This window comes from Opisthocomus hoazin, chromosome 11 (assembly GCF_030867145.1).
Source record: "Opisthocomus hoazin isolate bOpiHoa1 chromosome 11, bOpiHoa1.hap1, whole genome shotgun sequence".
Lineage (NCBI taxonomy): Eukaryota > Metazoa > Chordata > Aves > Opisthocomiformes > Opisthocomidae > Opisthocomus > Opisthocomus hoazin.
The window spans coordinates 197,161-215,327 of NC_134424.1; the positions used below are offsets into that span (position 1 = coordinate 197,161).

At 37.1% G+C, this 18,167-nt stretch overlaps 1 protein-coding gene across 7 annotated transcripts in view; it reads left to right on the forward strand.

Annotated features, from left to right (window-relative positions):
- NR2C2 (nuclear receptor subfamily 2 group C member 2) overlaps nucleotides 1–18,167 on the forward strand; it is a 49,830-nt gene that overhangs the window by 21,753 nt on the left and 9,910 nt on the right. For 5 of the 7 annotated variants that reach the window (XM_075432807.1, XM_075432810.1, XM_075432813.1 and 2 more), the window contains 10 exons: nucleotides 933–1,035; nucleotides 2,089–2,268; nucleotides 4,399–4,546; nucleotides 6,208–6,301; nucleotides 6,717–6,850; nucleotides 8,475–8,652; nucleotides 11,730–11,851; nucleotides 12,368–12,507; nucleotides 15,397–15,534; nucleotides 17,110–17,215. In XM_075432807.1, the coding sequence (XP_075288922.1) occupies nucleotides 933–1,035; nucleotides 2,089–2,268; nucleotides 4,399–4,546; nucleotides 6,208–6,301; nucleotides 6,717–6,850; nucleotides 8,475–8,652; nucleotides 11,730–11,851; nucleotides 12,368–12,507; nucleotides 15,397–15,534; nucleotides 17,110–17,215 (1,343 nt within the window). The other 2 variants (XM_075432811.1, XM_075432812.1) reach the window with 2 other exon arrangements.

Below are 18,167 nucleotides of genomic sequence, written 5' to 3' on the forward strand. Positions count from 1 at the left end.
GCACAGGTTGCCCAGAGAAGCTGTGGCTGCCCCCTCCCTGGCAGTGTTCAAGGCTGGTTGGACGGGGCTTTGAGCAACCTGGTCTAGTGGAAGGTGTCCCTGCCTATGGCAGGAGTGTTGGAACTGGATGATCAATAAGGTCCCTTCCAGCCCGAACCATTCTGTCATTCTGTGATGATCCAGACCAATGGGAGCTTTGAGAAACAAATTGTATAAACAATAATCTCTCTCTAGTGAAATTTTAGATTTCTTCCTAGAATTCGTAAAAAAAAAAAAAGATGCCTGGTCCGTATTACTACTGTTACACTAGAGAACATTTTACAGGGAGAAGTATCATTCTTACATAAATATTTGAAAAATTTTATGAACAGTCTTTTAAAATTTATTTTACTATGATAAATGGGTTATCTGATGTTACAGAGGTGCGGGGTTTTTTTTATTTTTTCATTTTTAAGTAGAATGTTCTGAATAGAATTTTTGGGATCTAAGGCCTTTGGAAGCAAAGCTGTTTCTCTAATGGATCTCAGCTTCAGTCTATCCCCTCTGAACAGTATACCCCTAATAGCTAGAGAAGGGGTAGGTGGGAACAGCATCTGAAATACAACCATCATCTTTGTGTTTGAGAGTAATTGCAAGAAGGGAAGAATAGTGTTGGCTGCACAAATGAGGAAACTTACTTGTATTGAACAAAGCTAGGAGTTCTATTTGGAATTTGTTTTGCTGTGACTGTTTCAACAGTCTCACTCCTGACAGAAAAACTCAAGAATTTATATTTTATACTACTTAATTTCATTCCGCGTCTCATACTTACTCTCAAATTCAGCCACCTTTTCCTAGCTGATACACCAATCTTGTTCTGTAGGCAAAGCTGCTTTCATTTCAGAAGAAAATATTGGCTAATTGCCTCTTTTTGTTCTGGATTTTTGTTTTAGATAGTGACAGACTCTGCTTCGGTGGAACGTTTGCTGGGAAAAGCTGATGTTCAGCGGCCCCAGGTAGTAGAATATTGCGTAGTCTGTGGCGACAAAGCATCAGGTAAGGAAGCATAGAAAATAATATTCAAGAAACTTGATTGAAAGGATGACTGGGATGAAGGGAGCAGGTTTTATGTATTTTAATTGTTTTTAGCCATGCTGACAGCAAAAGCAATTGAGTTTAAAATAGAAAAAGACAGCCTTATACTTCGTATCTATACACACAGAACAGTTAAACTCTGCTTGGAAGAATATTAGTTTGTACTTCAGCTGGAGTGTATGATAAATTGGTATGTTCTGAAGGACAAAATAATGATTGAATAGCTCCTGGTCACTGAAAGAGACTATTTCAAGCATTTAGTCTGGCCCCCCACAGCAATGGGCAACCATGCAATAAACATGTCACCTAGAAAAGTGTACTGCTCCAGGAAAACACATCCTAGTGCTCTCTAACAAACTTAAGACTTCCTGATAGATTACATTCTTTTACTGTCACAGAAAAAGGCAAGTAGAGATCAAGTGAATCCTCAGTGTTTGAGATTCATGCAGTAACAAGGAGTGTATGAGGTAAAATTTCTGCGTTAGCCAAGAAAGCAGCCTGTGCTTTCATGCTACAGGGAAGACACCTTTCTGTCTCTCTGTCTTGCTTTCTTTTATTTTTTCAAGTGTTTAAGTAATTAAAACAATACCAGAATTGATATGTAGAGGTATTTTAAATTAAGGTTGCATTTCAAATTTTATTGTAAAATTACTTATATCCTGAAATTACTTACACTTTTAGCCTGTATGTTCTTTTAATGTATCCTGTAATCTGTAACAGCAGATAGAATTGCGTCTGTACTTGTCCAGGATGGGAACTACCCCTTCACAGGCCTCTCATTCAGAAATAGGCTTAGCCTTCCTCTGTTCTCTCCACTGTCCCACCAAAAAGCCCTGACAATAGGAAAACAAGAAAAATCCTGTAATGCTTTAACAATGCTTTCGTGGTCCAAAATCATGGTAAGAATACAAAATAAATTTAAAGGTTGACTTTTACAATGTTTTACTTAAGATAAATATTTTTATGCTAAAATACAAGTAATTTCCATCTGATAATAACATATATGTTTCGTAGGTCGTCACTATGGTGCTGTCAGTTGCGAGGGATGCAAAGGTTTCTTTAAAAGGAGTGTGAGGAAGAATTTGACCTACAGTTGTCGTAGCAACCAGGACTGTATCATCAATAAACATCATCGGAATCGCTGCCAGTTTTGTAGGCTTAAGAAATGTCTAGAGATGGGCATGAAAATGGAATGTGAGTGTTAAGTACCCAATGTGATACTGTGCCTACCAAATAATAAAATATGTGGACTACCACTCTCTAGTGTATTCTCTCCATTTCGGTGTATGTTGCTTGAAGGACACAGAACTTTTCGGCAGCCAAAGCATCTACTGTGCCTTTCTTTCATCACCATTTTATGTCTGAGGTGCAGCAGTGATTTGTTTTGAACCATCTCATACTACTGTAGTTTTTAAGGAGCCCAGTTAGAGCCTCACTGAGAATGCATTTTGCAAACACAGTATATGTTTATACTACAAAATATTTTAATATGGATGGATATAAATCTGAGTCTAATGTTCCATGTTCAGAATGTGCTTTCCCTCTGGTTTATTTCTGCTGCTTTTTCATCCAGTGAAAGTAAGTCATTTATGTCCTTTTTTTTTTAAAAAAATATTAATTTGGTCATTTGTGAGCATTGTATTATGAGGCATTGTATAAAGTGCCGTATTTTGAACAATATACTTTGATGTTTGTATGCTGTGCTTTGTACAATTCCAGTGCTAGCATCCAAACACCTCTTTCGATGTGTTTTGTTTCCAATTTATATAGCATCTCTGCTTCTTCAGCGCAGCACTTCATGAAGCCTATTATCTGGTTGTTTTGTGATAAATTTACGGAGAATTTAAGGTGAAGCAACAAATACTTTTCTTTTTCCACTTTGATCTAGACAGGATAAGTTCCAACCACTGATTTCAAGGGAGGCAGAAAATTTTTAGCTGTGTATAGGGAGATCTTTGTTGTATTTGTACTCTGGAACTCCAGACCTGTAGTGATGATTGTTGTGCTTTGCACACGCTGCTGAGTATAGGGGGAGACATTTGTACAAGAGAAACTGCTGCATTTCCAGAAGCTAAACCTTTCTTAGCCCAGTATGATTCAGATATATGCTTACTGACTTTACTGGGCATTGGGTCAGATTTCTGATTAATATTTATGTATCCACCAAGCCAACAAAATGGATATACCTACTTTTAAGCCTCTGAATTTTGCTGACAGTAACATTATTAGCAAAAAAAAATCAAAACTAAATAGAGACACATATCCACGTATTTTACTCTTACATTCAAAAGGGCTGTAGAGGAGGGTTGAATTTTTTTGTTTGATTGTTAATAATGTTAAACTTCTATAGCAATAACTGCTGTATGATTAATTGGTACAATGAATAGCACACAAATATTGTCTCCATTTATATTATGCCTTACATTTGCAAAGTGTGTGAGAATTAATATTAGTACAACACTTAAAAATACTTCACATTATCCTTATAGTCTTTTATTCATTTTATTATCCTCATTTGCAGATGAAAAATCAATGCAGTTGAATGTTATGCCAAGCTATAGAGAAGTGTGTAAAGTTTAGTGACTTAGATTCCAGATAACTTACTGTAATCTGTTTAATAATAATACCTTAATATTATAAAGATACACTTTTCACTTCCTTTAAAATTACAAAGTCACTCTTTCTTACTATTTTTATTAAAAGAATTACCACGCTATTTTGGCACATTGGAGAGTGAGCTTATTTTCTTCCAGTTATGAAGTAGAAATATTTTAAATTCTGAAAAGGTCAGTTTTGGAACACTGTTTCCTAACTGGGTAGAATGAACGGATGTGAGGGAATTGCATATCATGCAGAGACGACTCTTCCAGGGAATTAACCTGCACCTCTTAGGTAACTTGCCTATCTTGACTTTTTCTGGGTTTGTTCTGGGTTTGCATTGTTTTGAATCATCCAGAGTATGACTGAGTCTACCATTTAGGTATAGCTTTACCTGCAAAAAATTAAACAAATTGAAATCACATTTTGCAGAGTGTTCTATCTTATTAAATGCCAATGAAATAGCAAGGTTTGAATCCTGTTCAGCAAAACTAAGCAAATGATTAATCTGTGGCTTTCTTGGTTAAAAATTTACATAATCACGAGTATAGTATAATTGGAGCCTCTGTTTCTTCTGTCTTCATACTAAATGTCCAGTTTTGCATTTAGCTGATCACCATCATAACTGTGCAAACTGAAGTCATACTGTGAGAATTTTACTTTCTTTTTGTATTTTTCAGTGGAATTATTTCCTTTCAAATTTGCATGTTTCTATCTTTTATGTAGCGGTTCAAAGTGAAAGAAAGCCTTTTGATGTGCAACGTGAAAAACCAACCAACTGTGCAGCTTCCACTGAAAAAATCTATATCAGAAAAGATCTACGAAGCCCTCTAATAGCAACTCCAACATTTGTGGCAGATAAAGATGGGACACGGTGAGTACCTCAGTTTAACAGGTTTTGTTTAAGGTTATTTGTGTATATTACTTTGCAGGCAAACCTTTTTTTTTTTCTTCCCCCCTCTGCTCTAAAGAATTAGACAGAAAAGAGCTCCAATTCACAAATCATCTGTTTCTATTACCAAGACCAATCTAGATTGTTCAGCTTCTCATGCAGGTTTTTATGTCTGAGTACAGCTGGGTCATTTTCAGTTCAGAGCTGGCTCTTGTCAAGCCAGGTCAAAACACAGGCAGGGCAAGTATGTGATGTTCAAGCAAAAAGCATGCAGGCTTATGCTGTGATTCATTCAGGTTAGCACTTCTCTGAAATCAAATGTGCAAATGGCAGACTCAGTTTTCCTTCTCATAAAGACAGTAGTAAAAGAGACTGCAGTGACTGCTGGTTCAGATACCAAGAGACTGGTATCAACAGCAAAACAGCAGCAGCTTCCGTTTACTATATGGAAGATATTCCAAGACTGTTCCCATGCTCTCAGTTGTCTTCATAGGCAGTGGGTGTGGAAATGCATACCACGATAAATAGAGGCAAGATTTGTCGTCTTCTGAGTAGAATAAAAAAGAACTCTAGGTCAAATACCACATTTTTAAAATAGTATGTCCGGTTAGTTTACGAATGGATAATAACCACCTAAAAGACACCAGATGTCAAATTTATATATACATATACATACATTCTTTATTAGAGCAAATGACACTGCAGTTAGGAAAACTGGGCTGCACATTTCTTGGAGAATTTTTTTTCAGTGTTCTCATTTGCAAGGCAGATTGTTCAAAAGTACTGCTCACAGACATATTTGCTTCTTTGAGATTTCGGTGTGCTACAAAACCCTTACGGTCCTATAAACAATATAGTCATTAAGTGTCACTCTTTATGATTTATGTAGGGTTCAGATTTGCATAACACATGATAATTTGCTGCCTGTGGTAGTTCACAATGTTTGTTGTTAGTGTCAGACCCCTTAAACTATGGATTCCATACAGCTTGAACCTGTCTTGCGTGCATTTGTATTGGGTTACACAGACTTGGAGTGTTGTATTAGTAAAAAATAAACTTATCCTTGCTGACTGCAAAGACTTCTTACTGTCTCTCTAAATTGGATATAGCAAAGGGAAAGGATGTTTGGTCAGAAAGTAGCAGAAGTAAAGTCAGCATTTTATGCATACCCTGATTACACAACTGCTTATGGCCGTATTTTGGAATGTAAAATCTATTTTCTTGACATAACTTTTTTCTTCGGTGCTGTCAATTGTCTAACTTGGAATGCAGTTATGCCTTCCTCCAAAGTCTAATGCATAACTCTAGAGCTATTAAGTGACTTCTGAGAGCATGAGAAGGCAACAATTTTACATAAGACAGGATAAACCAGCACAAAAAAAAACAAATGAGAGGGTATCTGTTTCGGAAGTTGTCATTGCTTTTGCACAGGAAGAAAAAACATACTCCAATCTTTCTGTCTTTCAAGCTACTTTTTGGAAACTGTTTCAGAAAGACTTAAGTCCTGATGAATAACCTCCAAACTTCATTAAATTGTTAATTTAAAAATCGGTGATCCCTTTTATTCTGACATAGGTTGTTACACATTCTTCTGATTAATATACAATATTATTGACTGTCAGATGCCTTATGCTTTTGAACAGGTCAGCAGGCCTTCTTGATCCAGGAATGCTTGTGAATATTCAGCAGCCTTTGATCAGGGATGATGGTACAGTCCTCCTAGCTGCTGATTCCAAGGTATTGTTCTTTCAGTTAAATTGTGAATATATATATTTATTTGTTCAGATTATTTTAGCTATGTACATAGACACAAATAATTCTTGCTTTTGAGCAGATAAGGTTGGAGTAAATCTGAAGATCTGTACAAATGGAGGTAATAAGCTGATCAACAGGAACACGATTTCTTTCAGAGGCATATTTCTGCAAAAGGTCAGCCACAGGTAGTTCCCCACATGATATGTCAGCCGGGGCTAGGACTGATGATTACAACAGGATCTAAAGATGATTGTGAGCCATTGTTCTTCCTGTAGGTGTTCAGGAGGAAGGAAAATGTACATAAGAGAAAAAGAACACAAAGATTAAAAATGGGAAAAGATTATGTGTGATACATAGCTTATAATTTTGATCTACTAATACAGTTCTTCCTTTTTAGGCTGAAACAAGCCAGGGTGCTTTAGGAACGCTGGCAAATGTTGTAACATCTCTTGCTAATCTCAGTGAGTCACTAAATAATGGAGATACTTCTGAAGTTCAACAAGAAGAGCAATCCACAAGTGAGATTACACGGTATGCATTTATATTCGCGGCTTATTTAGCAATTTGTGTTCTGGATGGTGTATACTTACACTCATTCATTGAAGTGATTTGACATTGTGACATCAGACACAATAGAGACTGCCCCCTACTTTGAAGTACAAAACCAATTCTTTAGAAATCCAGATTTGGCTGTTGTCCTCTTGTGAAGAACTGTATCCTGTTTTATAAATGTAGCGTTCTGAAGCTAGACAAGATTTCATACTCAGAAAAATAAGAAATTACTAGTTTGTGATCTTGAAAGACTCTTAGAATAACAACACTTTGGTACTGTTTTATTTAATAGGCTTGTTATATGGAAGCTTCTTCTGCGCAGAGCTCATGCCCATAGCCGTGATCTTGTAGGGATCTGTATTTCTTTTTGAGATTGTGCTGCCATAATACCTGCTGTTAATGTAGGGAGAATGTACTTAAACTAAGATTAATAACCTTTTTTTTTTATTTTTTTACTGTTTAGAAAGAGTTTGAAGTCTTTGTTGTCTTTAATAATGAGAAAAATGGGGAAAAGGAATGTGGAATCCTAAAATTTCAAGCAGAGCTTGAGATTGTTATGATTGGGGTTTTTGGTGGGGTTTTTTGGGGTTTTTTTTTGGGGGGGGGGGAAATGGGTTGAAGAACAACATAAATTGGAAATATAGTGAAATAAGAAAAATACTTGACCTCAAAACTGTCCATTGTTTCTCAAGTAGAAGATTTTTAAGAGGACCTTGACTTCAGGGTCTTAAGTCTTTTATTTAAAATCTTCAACTGAGTGAACTGATACTTAAAAATACTTGACACTGCAACTTCAACTTAATGTCAACCTTGTATGCTAAAGCAGAAAAAAAAATCCAAAACCCACCCGCCAAAACTTCTTGACAAAAATACTGGCAAAACAACACTATACCATAATGCCGTCCACTGGAATGAAATTGGAGCACAAAATTCTTCTTTAAATCTAAGCTGCGTTGTCATAAGAAGGGCATTTACACTGCCTTATTTCAGCAATGGCCCTGCTACAGCTTGAGTATAAAGGAGTCCAGGGACCAGTCTCTCTTCTATTACTGTCATAAGGTTTTTAAGGCTCTTTCTATACTGTGAGGTCAGGAGTGTCTGGCCATATCTCATCTTAAGGGAAAAGCATGTTGTCTAGAAGGGAATCACACTATTCTCCACTGTTCCAAGAAATTGGACATCAAGGACAGGGACTGCAGGGTGTTCTACAGAGTGCATCTGGTCTCTAATCCTCACATAATCTGCTAAACTTTCCAAGATGAGGAGGAGGGGATAGTGAATGGTGAGTACAAGAGACCCCTTTACTAGTACAAATACTAGCATAGAACTGTTAGAGCAGGATTTACAGTAGTAAAATGTTCCCCTCTTACATGGGAGATCTTTTACCAGGGATATATGGGCAGATCTATTCCTTTTGTTAATGTCGGAATAGTACAGAGGGGCCAGGTTGTAATGAAAACTGACCTTGTGTCTTAGTATAAACAGTTCCTGTATGTGTTACCTGTAAGTGGAAATGCTTTATAGCATTTAATTTAACCACTACTCTGAATTTTTTTCAGGTGTAAGGAAGCACTCTTTCATTGTTTATTACTTTTTTTTGCAGGGCATTTGATACTTTGGCTAAAGCGCTTAATACCACAGATGGTACAGCAGCTCATAACTTGGCAGATGGGATGGATCCTACAGGAGGAGGGAATATTCATGTCATCAGTAGAGACCAGTCAACACCAATTATTGAAGTGGAAGGACCCCTACTTACAGATACACATGTCACGTTTAAGGTATGTGCTACTTTAAATGTCTTACTAAATAAACACTTAAGACATAACCCAAAATTAGTTTACTATATTTTCTTTATTCTTATGTTTAATTTTGGCAATATAATCCAGGATAACATCTGCTTTTACAAAGCTTTTAATACAATTTTCACTCTTGTATACTGTATCTAAAGAATATAGACGTTATTTCATAAGCCCTTTTCATAGACAGAAGGATGCTTTAAAACTTGCTGTTGATAAATCACTTTCAATGTCATCCATACAGTATGATGCCTTGCTTAATTAATTTATAAATTTAGATAGTGTAAAAGTTTCATCTAGAAGGCTCCTTGATATAAAGAGAGGTTACACTGCCTTCTCAGATGCTTATGGTTAGACAACTGAAAAAGGTCTTGCATTTTAGAGATGCTGCAGTTTCAGTGGAATACAGACAAAGACATGTTGATAAACATGGTCCGAGAAACAATAAGGGTGTTCATCTTGCTGTAATCAAATTGCACTGTTTCAAGAAATACAAAGGTCATTACTGAAATAAGTAATACTTAATGTAGTCAAACTTTTGTCATAACCTGCTTATTCCTATTAATGGTGTTTTGTGATCTTAGATTCCTATTACATGACTTCTCCATTTAAGAGTTTTAGATATAAGGGGTCCAGGCAGGCTGGACATTCTTCAAGGAGGTAGTCTTAAAGGCACAGGAGCAGGCTGTCCCATGTGCCGCAAGACGAACTGGCGGGGAAGACGACCAGCCTGGCTGAACAGGGAGCTCTTGCTGGGACTCGGGGAAAAAAAGGAGGGTCTACCACCTATAGAAGAAAGGGCAGGCGACTCAAGAGGAGTACGGGGGTCTTGTTAGGTCGTGCGGAGAGGAAATTAGAAAGGCAAAAGCCCAGCTAGAATTCAGTCTGGCCACTGCTGTAAGGGACAACAAAAAATGTTTTTACAAATACATCAACAACAAAAAGAGGGCCAAGGAGAGTCTCCATCCCTTGTTGGATGCGAGGGGGAATATTGCCAACAAGGATGAGGAAAAGGCTGAGGTACTTAATGCCTGCTTTGCCTCAGTCTTTAACAGTCAGACTGGTTATTCCCAGGGTAGTCAGCCCCCAGTGCTGGAAGATATGGAAGGAGTGTGGAACAAACCTCCCATAATCCAGGAGGAAGCAGGTAATGACCTGCTATGCCACCTGGACCCTTACAAGTATGGGATCCACCCAAGAGTGCTGAGGGAACTGGCAGAGGAGCTGGCCAAGCCACTCCCCATCATCTATCAGCAATCATGGCTAACAGGGGAGGTCCCAGATGATTGGAAGATAGCCAGTGTAACATACATCTACAAGAAGGGCTGGAAGGAGGATCCTGGGAACTACAGGCCTGTCAGCCTGACCTTGGTGCCAGGCAAGATTATGGAGCGATTGATCCTGAGTGCGCTCACTTGGCATGTGAAGGACAACCAGGGGATCAGGCCCAGCCAGCATGGGTTCATGAAAGGCAGGTCCTGCTTGACCAACCTGATCTCCTTCTATGACCAGGTGACCCGCCTAGTGGATGAAGGAAAGGCTGTGCATGTCATCTACCTGGACTTTAGTAAGGCCTTTGACACTGTTCCCCACAGTATCCTACTGGAGAAACTAGCTGTCCGTGGTTTGGATGGGTATACTCTTGGCTGGATAAAGAACTGGCTGAATGGCCGAGCCCAGAGAGTGGTGGTGAATGGAGTTAAATCCAGCTGGCAGCCAGTCACAAGTGGTGTTCCCCAGGGCGCAGTTTTGGGGCCAGTCTTGTTTAACATCTTTATCAATGATCCGGATGAGGGGATTGAGTGACCCTCAGTAAGTTTGCAGATGACACCAAATTGGGCGGGAGTGTCGATCTGCTTGAGGGTAGGATGGCTCTGCAGAGGGATCTGGACAGGCTGGATCGATGGGCCAAGGGCAATCTTATGAAGCTCAACAAGGCCAAATGCCAGGTCCTGCACTTGGGTCACAACAACCCCATGCAACACTACAGGCTGGGGGAAGAGTGGCTGGAGAGCTGCCCAGTGGAAAACGACCTTGGGGTGTTGGTTGACAGCCAGCTGAACATGAGCAAGCAGTGTGCCCAGGTGGCCAAGAAGGCCAACGGCATCCTGGCTTGTACCAGGAATGGTGTGGGCAGCAGGAGCAGGGAAGTGATCTTGCCCCTGTACTCAGCAATGGTGAGGCCACACCTGGAGTAGTGTGTTCAGTTTTGGGCCCCTCACTACAAAGAAAGACGTTGAGTTGCTGGAGCGCGTCCAGAGAAGGGCAGCGAGGCTGGTGAGCGGTCTAGAGAACAAGTCTTATGAGGAGTGGCTGATGGAGCTGGGGCTGTTCAGTCTGGAGAAGAGGAGGCTGAGGGGGGACCTTATTGCTCTCTACCACTACCTGAAGGGAGGCTGTAGTGAGGCACATGTTGGTCTCCTCTCGCAGGTAACTAGCAATAGGACAAGAGGCAATGGCCTCAAGCTGCGTCAGGGGAGGTTTAGATTGGAAAATTTCTTTACTGAAAGAATGGTCATGGATTGGAATAGGCTGCCCAGGGAGGTGGTGGAGTCACCATCCCTGGAGGTATTTAAAAAATGTGTAGATATGGCACTTCAGGACATGGTTTAGTAGGCATGGTGTTGTTGGGTTGATGGTTGGACTTGATGATCTTAGAGGTCTTTTCCAACCTATGATTCTATGATTTAGATTCTGGATTTGATTTTGCTTCTTTTTAAAAAGTTTTAAAAGATCTTTTATAGCACTGTGATGCTAGCCAACACTTCACAGAGCAATGAAATTTGTAGATTTAATTATTACTAAATGAATATTAAAACACTTCAAAAGGAAACATTTGAGTTCTCTCCCCCATAATTTGTCTCCTATTTGCATTTTGCTTTCCTTGCCAGTAGTAATTATTTTTTTGGTACAGTTTTCCTTTGACAAATTCTTGTCACACAGTTACTTGTGACAGACTAAGAGAGCAGTTTGAATGTTTTCACTGGTTATTTCATTGATAATAAAAATTGTTATGTGTCTGAACTGTATATATTGTACTGTACTTTTATTTTTTGCAGTTGACAATGCCCAGTCCAATGCCTGAATACCTGAATGTACATTACATCTGTGAGTCAGCATCACGACTACTTTTCCTCTCTATGCACTGGGCTAGGTCCATACCTGCATTTCAAGCTCTTGGGTAAATGGACATATTCTGTTGAACAGTTTACTTTCTAATGAATCGAAGCACTGATCTGAACGGTTTTCAGCTGTGTTGAAATTTTAAATAATTGATTATATTGTTTAATTTTTAATGAATTCTTTAAAATGTGTGAAGACTGTGCAATATATTCTCCTTTTGAAGAATAAAATAGAAGATGGCAGAGGAGGGGATAACTACAATATCTGATGTTACTGCGGTTACAGAAGCTAAAGCCGAATCAAAAGCAAGCATTTAATTTGTAGAAATATATCTTGGTAAAGAACTGGTGAGCACCATTTTACAGATAACCTGAAATGGTTTCCTGTAGTTGGCCTATCACTACTTCTTGCTTTTTGAAATACTTGTAATATGCTAATATATGCCTTTCAGTAAAGTGGTTTGCAATACATTAATCCTTATTATTAATTTTTGTAATTAACATAATTATGTATGGCATAATGCCAACCTGATATGAAAACTACCTACAGTTGTTTGATTTTCTCTTGCTTATAGGCAGGACTGTAATACAAGCCTTGTGCGTGCCTGCTGGAATGAGCTGTTTACCTTAGGCCTGGCACAGTGTGCACAGGTGATGAGTCTGTCTACCATCCTAGCAGCTATTGTCAACCATCTCCAGAACAGCATACAGGAAGGTATGTTTTCAGTGTGTAATTCTTACACGTGTTCAGTCCTGTCAACACTACAGGGACATTTGTATAACATCTCTCATGAGATGTTTCCTAATTGGTGGCAGAGTTTTTCTCCAGAATCCACAAGAAGGAGAAGCCTTGTCTTGCACAATTACCTTTCTTCTGGTGACGTACAGCTTTTGTTGCATGGACCTCGCAGAGATCTCTGTGGGATAGAAGTGTCCATAGAAGAAACAGGGATAAGGCTGGAGGACACATTCTCCTGTCTTCTGCTTCTGACTGGCAGTATAAAGACAAGTACATCCTGACATTGGGTGTCCTTACAGAGCTTTCCTTCAATCTAGATGTAATTTTTTTTTTCCTCTTAGAATAATCATGTCTTCTTCCAAACCACACCAGAATTTTTTCCTTCCAGAACCTTCCTTCTCCTCTTTGCAGTGTAAAACTATAGCATTTGCCAAGTATCACAAGAATATTCTTGCAAGTATAATGGTTTTGGATATTATTATCATGCAGTAATGATTAGTGTATTTTGAAGTATTCTCTGAAGCATTAAACAACCTATTTTCTTAAACACTCTTTAAGAAGATTTATGTAATTTTATTTTTTAATTCACTGTTGGCCTGTTGATAATGACAACTATACCTAGAATGGATGATAATCTGTTATGGTTGCTTTTTTTTCATTCTCTTCTTTCAGAATGCTTCCAATCAATACAATTGATTAGCATGAGAATAACATTCCATTTTTAATAGGAGGAAAAAAACAGTACTAGCAGCTTTAGGCTCTGCAATCACAGCATATTACATGCAAGCTAGCTTAAATTTAAATGGGAGTTAAAAGTAGTTACAGAATACTATTTGGTATAAAATTTGTTTATTATTTTTGTCGTGCCATTATTGTGCACACAGCAAAAATTGGAAAATAGGGTTTTATTGAGGAGACTAAAACTTGATTGCAGAACTATGAAATGTACAACAGTAGATAATCTGAAAAAAATGTTTAATATTCTTCAGCCCTAATAAAGTACAATTGTTTTAATCTACTTTTTTAGCTTCATTTTGATAAAGTAATTTAGACAGAAATTTGATTCTTAAATGGATAGTATGCTTTCATAATGAATTGGGGGGTGTCTTTTTTTTTTTTTGTAATTTAAGGGAGCCTGGACAGCCCTCAAAATACAACTGATGCTCCTTTGGTGCACAGAGAGAAGCGAGAGTTTAAAAGACCAACAGGGAAATGTGCACGTTGTATGTTCTTTGCACAGAGTTAGGCTTTTAATTATTTCTCTGTCAGAATAAATAGAACTGTCTTGTCCATCTGTACCCCAGGAAGTGAGTTTGTGGAGGAGTAAGTGGTGGGGCTATTACAGCCTTAAGCTGGTTCCACTTCTGTTCCCATGTCTCAAAAAAGAAAAAAATAAATTTGTTCTGCAACCTGTACTTCCAGTCATACCATGTTACCTGAGACTGGCCAAGAAAAGAGCATGGTTTGTTTTATTATGATTTGTTTTATTTATCTCTTCTGCAAAGTTATCATATTATATTGTGTATTATAACATTAAAATTCAAAACAAAGTGAAGAAATTTCAGAACTTCACCTAGGAAGCATATTAGTGATGAGGCTATTTGGAAACTCTGGAATTCAAGTTCACTTTTCCTGAGTATTTCTGCACTATTGTTTCCCACTTAATATAGAAATAAAAACATTAGATCATGTCTATCTTCATCCATCTTGAGTAACTAAAAACTCGTATCACAATTCATGTATTTTAGAAGTGTATATTATGCTTTCATTCTTATTTCAAGACATTGTGCAAAGAATATGTCTTCTGTTCAATCTTTTTATTGCGGTTTCAGAAAACATGTAAAATAATCATATATTACATCAAAGATTCAGTTTAAGGCACATGGGTCTAAGCAGTCATATGCACTGTTAGCTGAACAGATAAAGGTAAAATATTTAAGTTATAATGATATGAAGTATTATCATTAGAGATCATGACTTGCATAATATGATTCTAATGTGTTTCTCAAGAAAAAGTTTTATTCCTTGTGAATTGACTTATCTCTGAAGTTTGGCAATGGTAATTATATATTCAAAGATTTGTCTTAATGTAATCTCTAACGTTTTCATTCTTTGACTAGTCTGCAGATACGCAGTCAGAGAGAAGGTATATTTACCAAAACATAATTCTCTCCCTCCCTATCTGAGCAGCTGATACCACTCAATTGTAACTTATCCACAAATAATGTAAGATTTATTTTTTTTAGATCAACATTTTAAGAAAGAATATGAAGCCAACATAGGGAACGTGATGTTTCAAATGATGGAAGAATCTGTGTACATATATTTGAGTGAATTTACCCTGCTGGAAAGAAAAGACTGTTTACCACAGTAAATGAAAAATTCACTTCTAAAAGTACAGATAGAGGGAAAAGTAGCACTGTTATTACTGGTCTTACATTCACTTCTGCAAAAGCTAACTCAATACTGTTTGAATTTAAAATTAGGATTGCATGATAGCATTTGTTTTGTGCTTCTGTTCATTCTCAGAATTACTCTAGGTGTTTGTAGAATAATTCACCATAATTTGAGTCTCTGCTCAGAACAGTACATCGCTGGAATAACATTGATGTTGCTGATTATGCTGTACTGGCAAAATTACGCAAAAGAGTTAACATTCTGTTTGCTAGCCCTGTGACTGACTCAGCTTTATAAATCTTCACTTCCATAATCATTCAGGCCACCCTTACGTGGTAAGCAGTTTTAAGATAGCAAATGACACAAAAGACTTCAAAATGCCACTTCATGAGTTTTGTAAAAGGATATTGGCTAGTATATCAGATGTACTTGAGCTCACATGAAATAGTAAGCAATATGTCTTTGTAGATAAACTTTCTGGAGACAGAATAAAGCAAGTCATGGAACACATCTGGAAACTTCAGGAGTTTTGTAACAGCATGGCCAAGCTTGATATTGACGGATATGAATATGCATACCTTAAAGCTATAGTCCTCTTTAGCCCTGGTAAGGAATTTGGTAACCATATCTTTTTAACTGTCTTTTTAACTAATAAGCATTCATATGTTAATATTGTAGCAATTTTTTTTTAATGAGACTAGTGTCTTGATAGGAGACTGGTCTGTTAAGCTGCACATAAAATGATAGTTCCATAATGATTTATCGCAAACAATATGGGTTTTAAAAATAATTTTGGAAAAATAATTTTGGAGTAACATATCCATGTTATTTACAGTTCTAAAATATCAGGTATTTTCTGCACAGCCACCTTAGAACACTAGACTTTCAATTATCTTCAGCTGAGAATCTATGTGTAGTAAGTTATCTGGGATGTGTGCTAGTGATATTGGTGAAATAAATGGCAGAAAGGATTAGAGGAAATACATTCTCACAGTGACAAAAATTAATTGGCTTCTATTTTAGTATTTTTAATAACACTCATAAGATGGATGAAATATGAGCAGAAATACCACAGTATTTTATATGGAACTTCCACAAAAATCTCCAAAACTAATTGTAAACAGGCTGTCTTCCATTTGTTACCAAAAAAATGACAGCAGACAACTAAAGTATGATCAACAGTGTTTATGAAATATGAGGATTTACTCAAAGAAGACTCTTGAGATTTTCTGGAATGATAAGGTAAGGACAGTAAAGAAATGGGAAGTGACAATTTCTTCAGCAAAGGTGGAGAAATGTTCCTAGGACACAGAAACATTAATTTAAAACTGCAGATAGGCTGAGAGAAAGTGAAACTCTTACTCAGAAATATAAATTATTTACTTTAACTCAAAGGTGTTTACCACTTTGAATTTAATAAAATACAAAGAAAAGGAGTATTTTGTTATCAGCGATTTGACAGTGTGGGTTGCATTGATATTATTTTTCTCTTTCTAATAAAACTTACTTTAATTAGAAGATACTGGTGTCCTGAATTTGCTTTTGATTTTTTTTTTTTTTTTTTTCAGATTATGCCATTAGGGGTTAGGTTTAATAGGGTTTTTTATTCAGGTGGGAGGAGCAAGAAACTCCCCAAACTGAAGCTAGCTCTGTCCTAATTCAAGAAAAGAGCAGTTGGAACACAACACTTGGAGATATTTGGGCATAGTCAGATACATGGTATTTTCTGTTTTTTTTCTGATCGTGTGACTGTCTTTGGGGAGCTGAGCCAGCTGGAATTAAAACATGAGACAGACTCAGGAAGGTCAAGAAATTATCTAAGAAAACCTTAGTTTCTACTCAGTCAGCATAGTTAGTCGAAAGCACAGAGGCAAACACATTTAAAAAAGCAAGGTTAGAAACATAAACTAGGAGTGTCACTGCCTGGTACATACCTACTGGCTTAATCTTTTTCCACTTTCTTGTGGATACACACAGCTATATAGAGAAAAGTGAGCAAGCAAATTCAGAAGTCAGAAAGCAAATGTTCAACTGAGTGGTTTCCTTTATACAGCGAACATGTTAAACATCACAATACAAGAGAAATATTTAAATGAAATTAAATGCAAGAATCTTATGACTACATATATTTCATAATGTATAGGGAAGCAATCGACATACAGAAATGTTTTGTTTCTTTAGATCACCCTGGTCTGACCAGTTCAACCCAAATAGAAAAATTCCAGGAGAAGGCACAGATGGAATTGCAGGACTATGTACAAAAAACCTATCCAGAAGATACTTATAGGTATTTATTGTCTATAATACCCAAAGTAATGTTGTGGGCCATAGCTGGCAAAAGTACAAAATAACATCATTGATGTAAAAATTTCCTTTTTGACATCTGTTCTTTTTTGACTATTAATGAGAAAGAACTGGAACCTTGTTCATAAAAGCAAACAGGAACAGACTTACTTTATTAGAATTCTCAAGAATAACTGCCTCAACTGCCTCAAACTTCTTTAATTCACACTGCCTCCTTTTGTCAAAGAGGCTTTGAAATAATAGAGGGTGATTATCATCCTTTAAATGTCAAATTACACATGCAGAAACGTATTAAAACTGTCAGTTAATAAACCTTGGAACAATTAGGATTACATGTGTGGAACAGTAACCAACTCTTAAGCTTCTGTTTGTAAGAAATTCCTACGTCCTACTTATTTCCTCCTTTGTTTTTTTTTAAGTTTCCAAGGACTTCTCTTTGAAAATATCTAGTTTGTTTTTTCACCTCTCAACAGTTCCTGTTTCTTACTTGCTAGAAATAATTATCCTATTTTCTAATAATCTCCATCAAAACAATTTTAAATTTCATCAACACAATGATTCTCTGCACTACAAGGGAAATTCTAACTTCTGTTTAGCAATATATCCTAGAACATACTCTCTTTTACTGTGAAAGGTGTCCCCATGTAAAGAAGCATGCAATCCCATACATTTAAGCAAGGTCTGAGGGTAGTGTAACTTCAAAAAAAAAAAAAAAAAAAGAAAGAAACCCCAAAAAACTGTAAAAGAGAGTGCTTCTTCCATTTCAGAAACTGGTTTCTGCACCACGTTGTGTGGAGCAACAGAAAGGGCAGCAGGATTCCCAGTTAGGTGCAGTGAAGATGGAATTCTCTACTTCAGAAATATCCTCAAATCCCATGGTCGTCTTCTGTGTACAATTATTCAGTTATTCTTGTTTGATGTGTGAGAGCTGGATA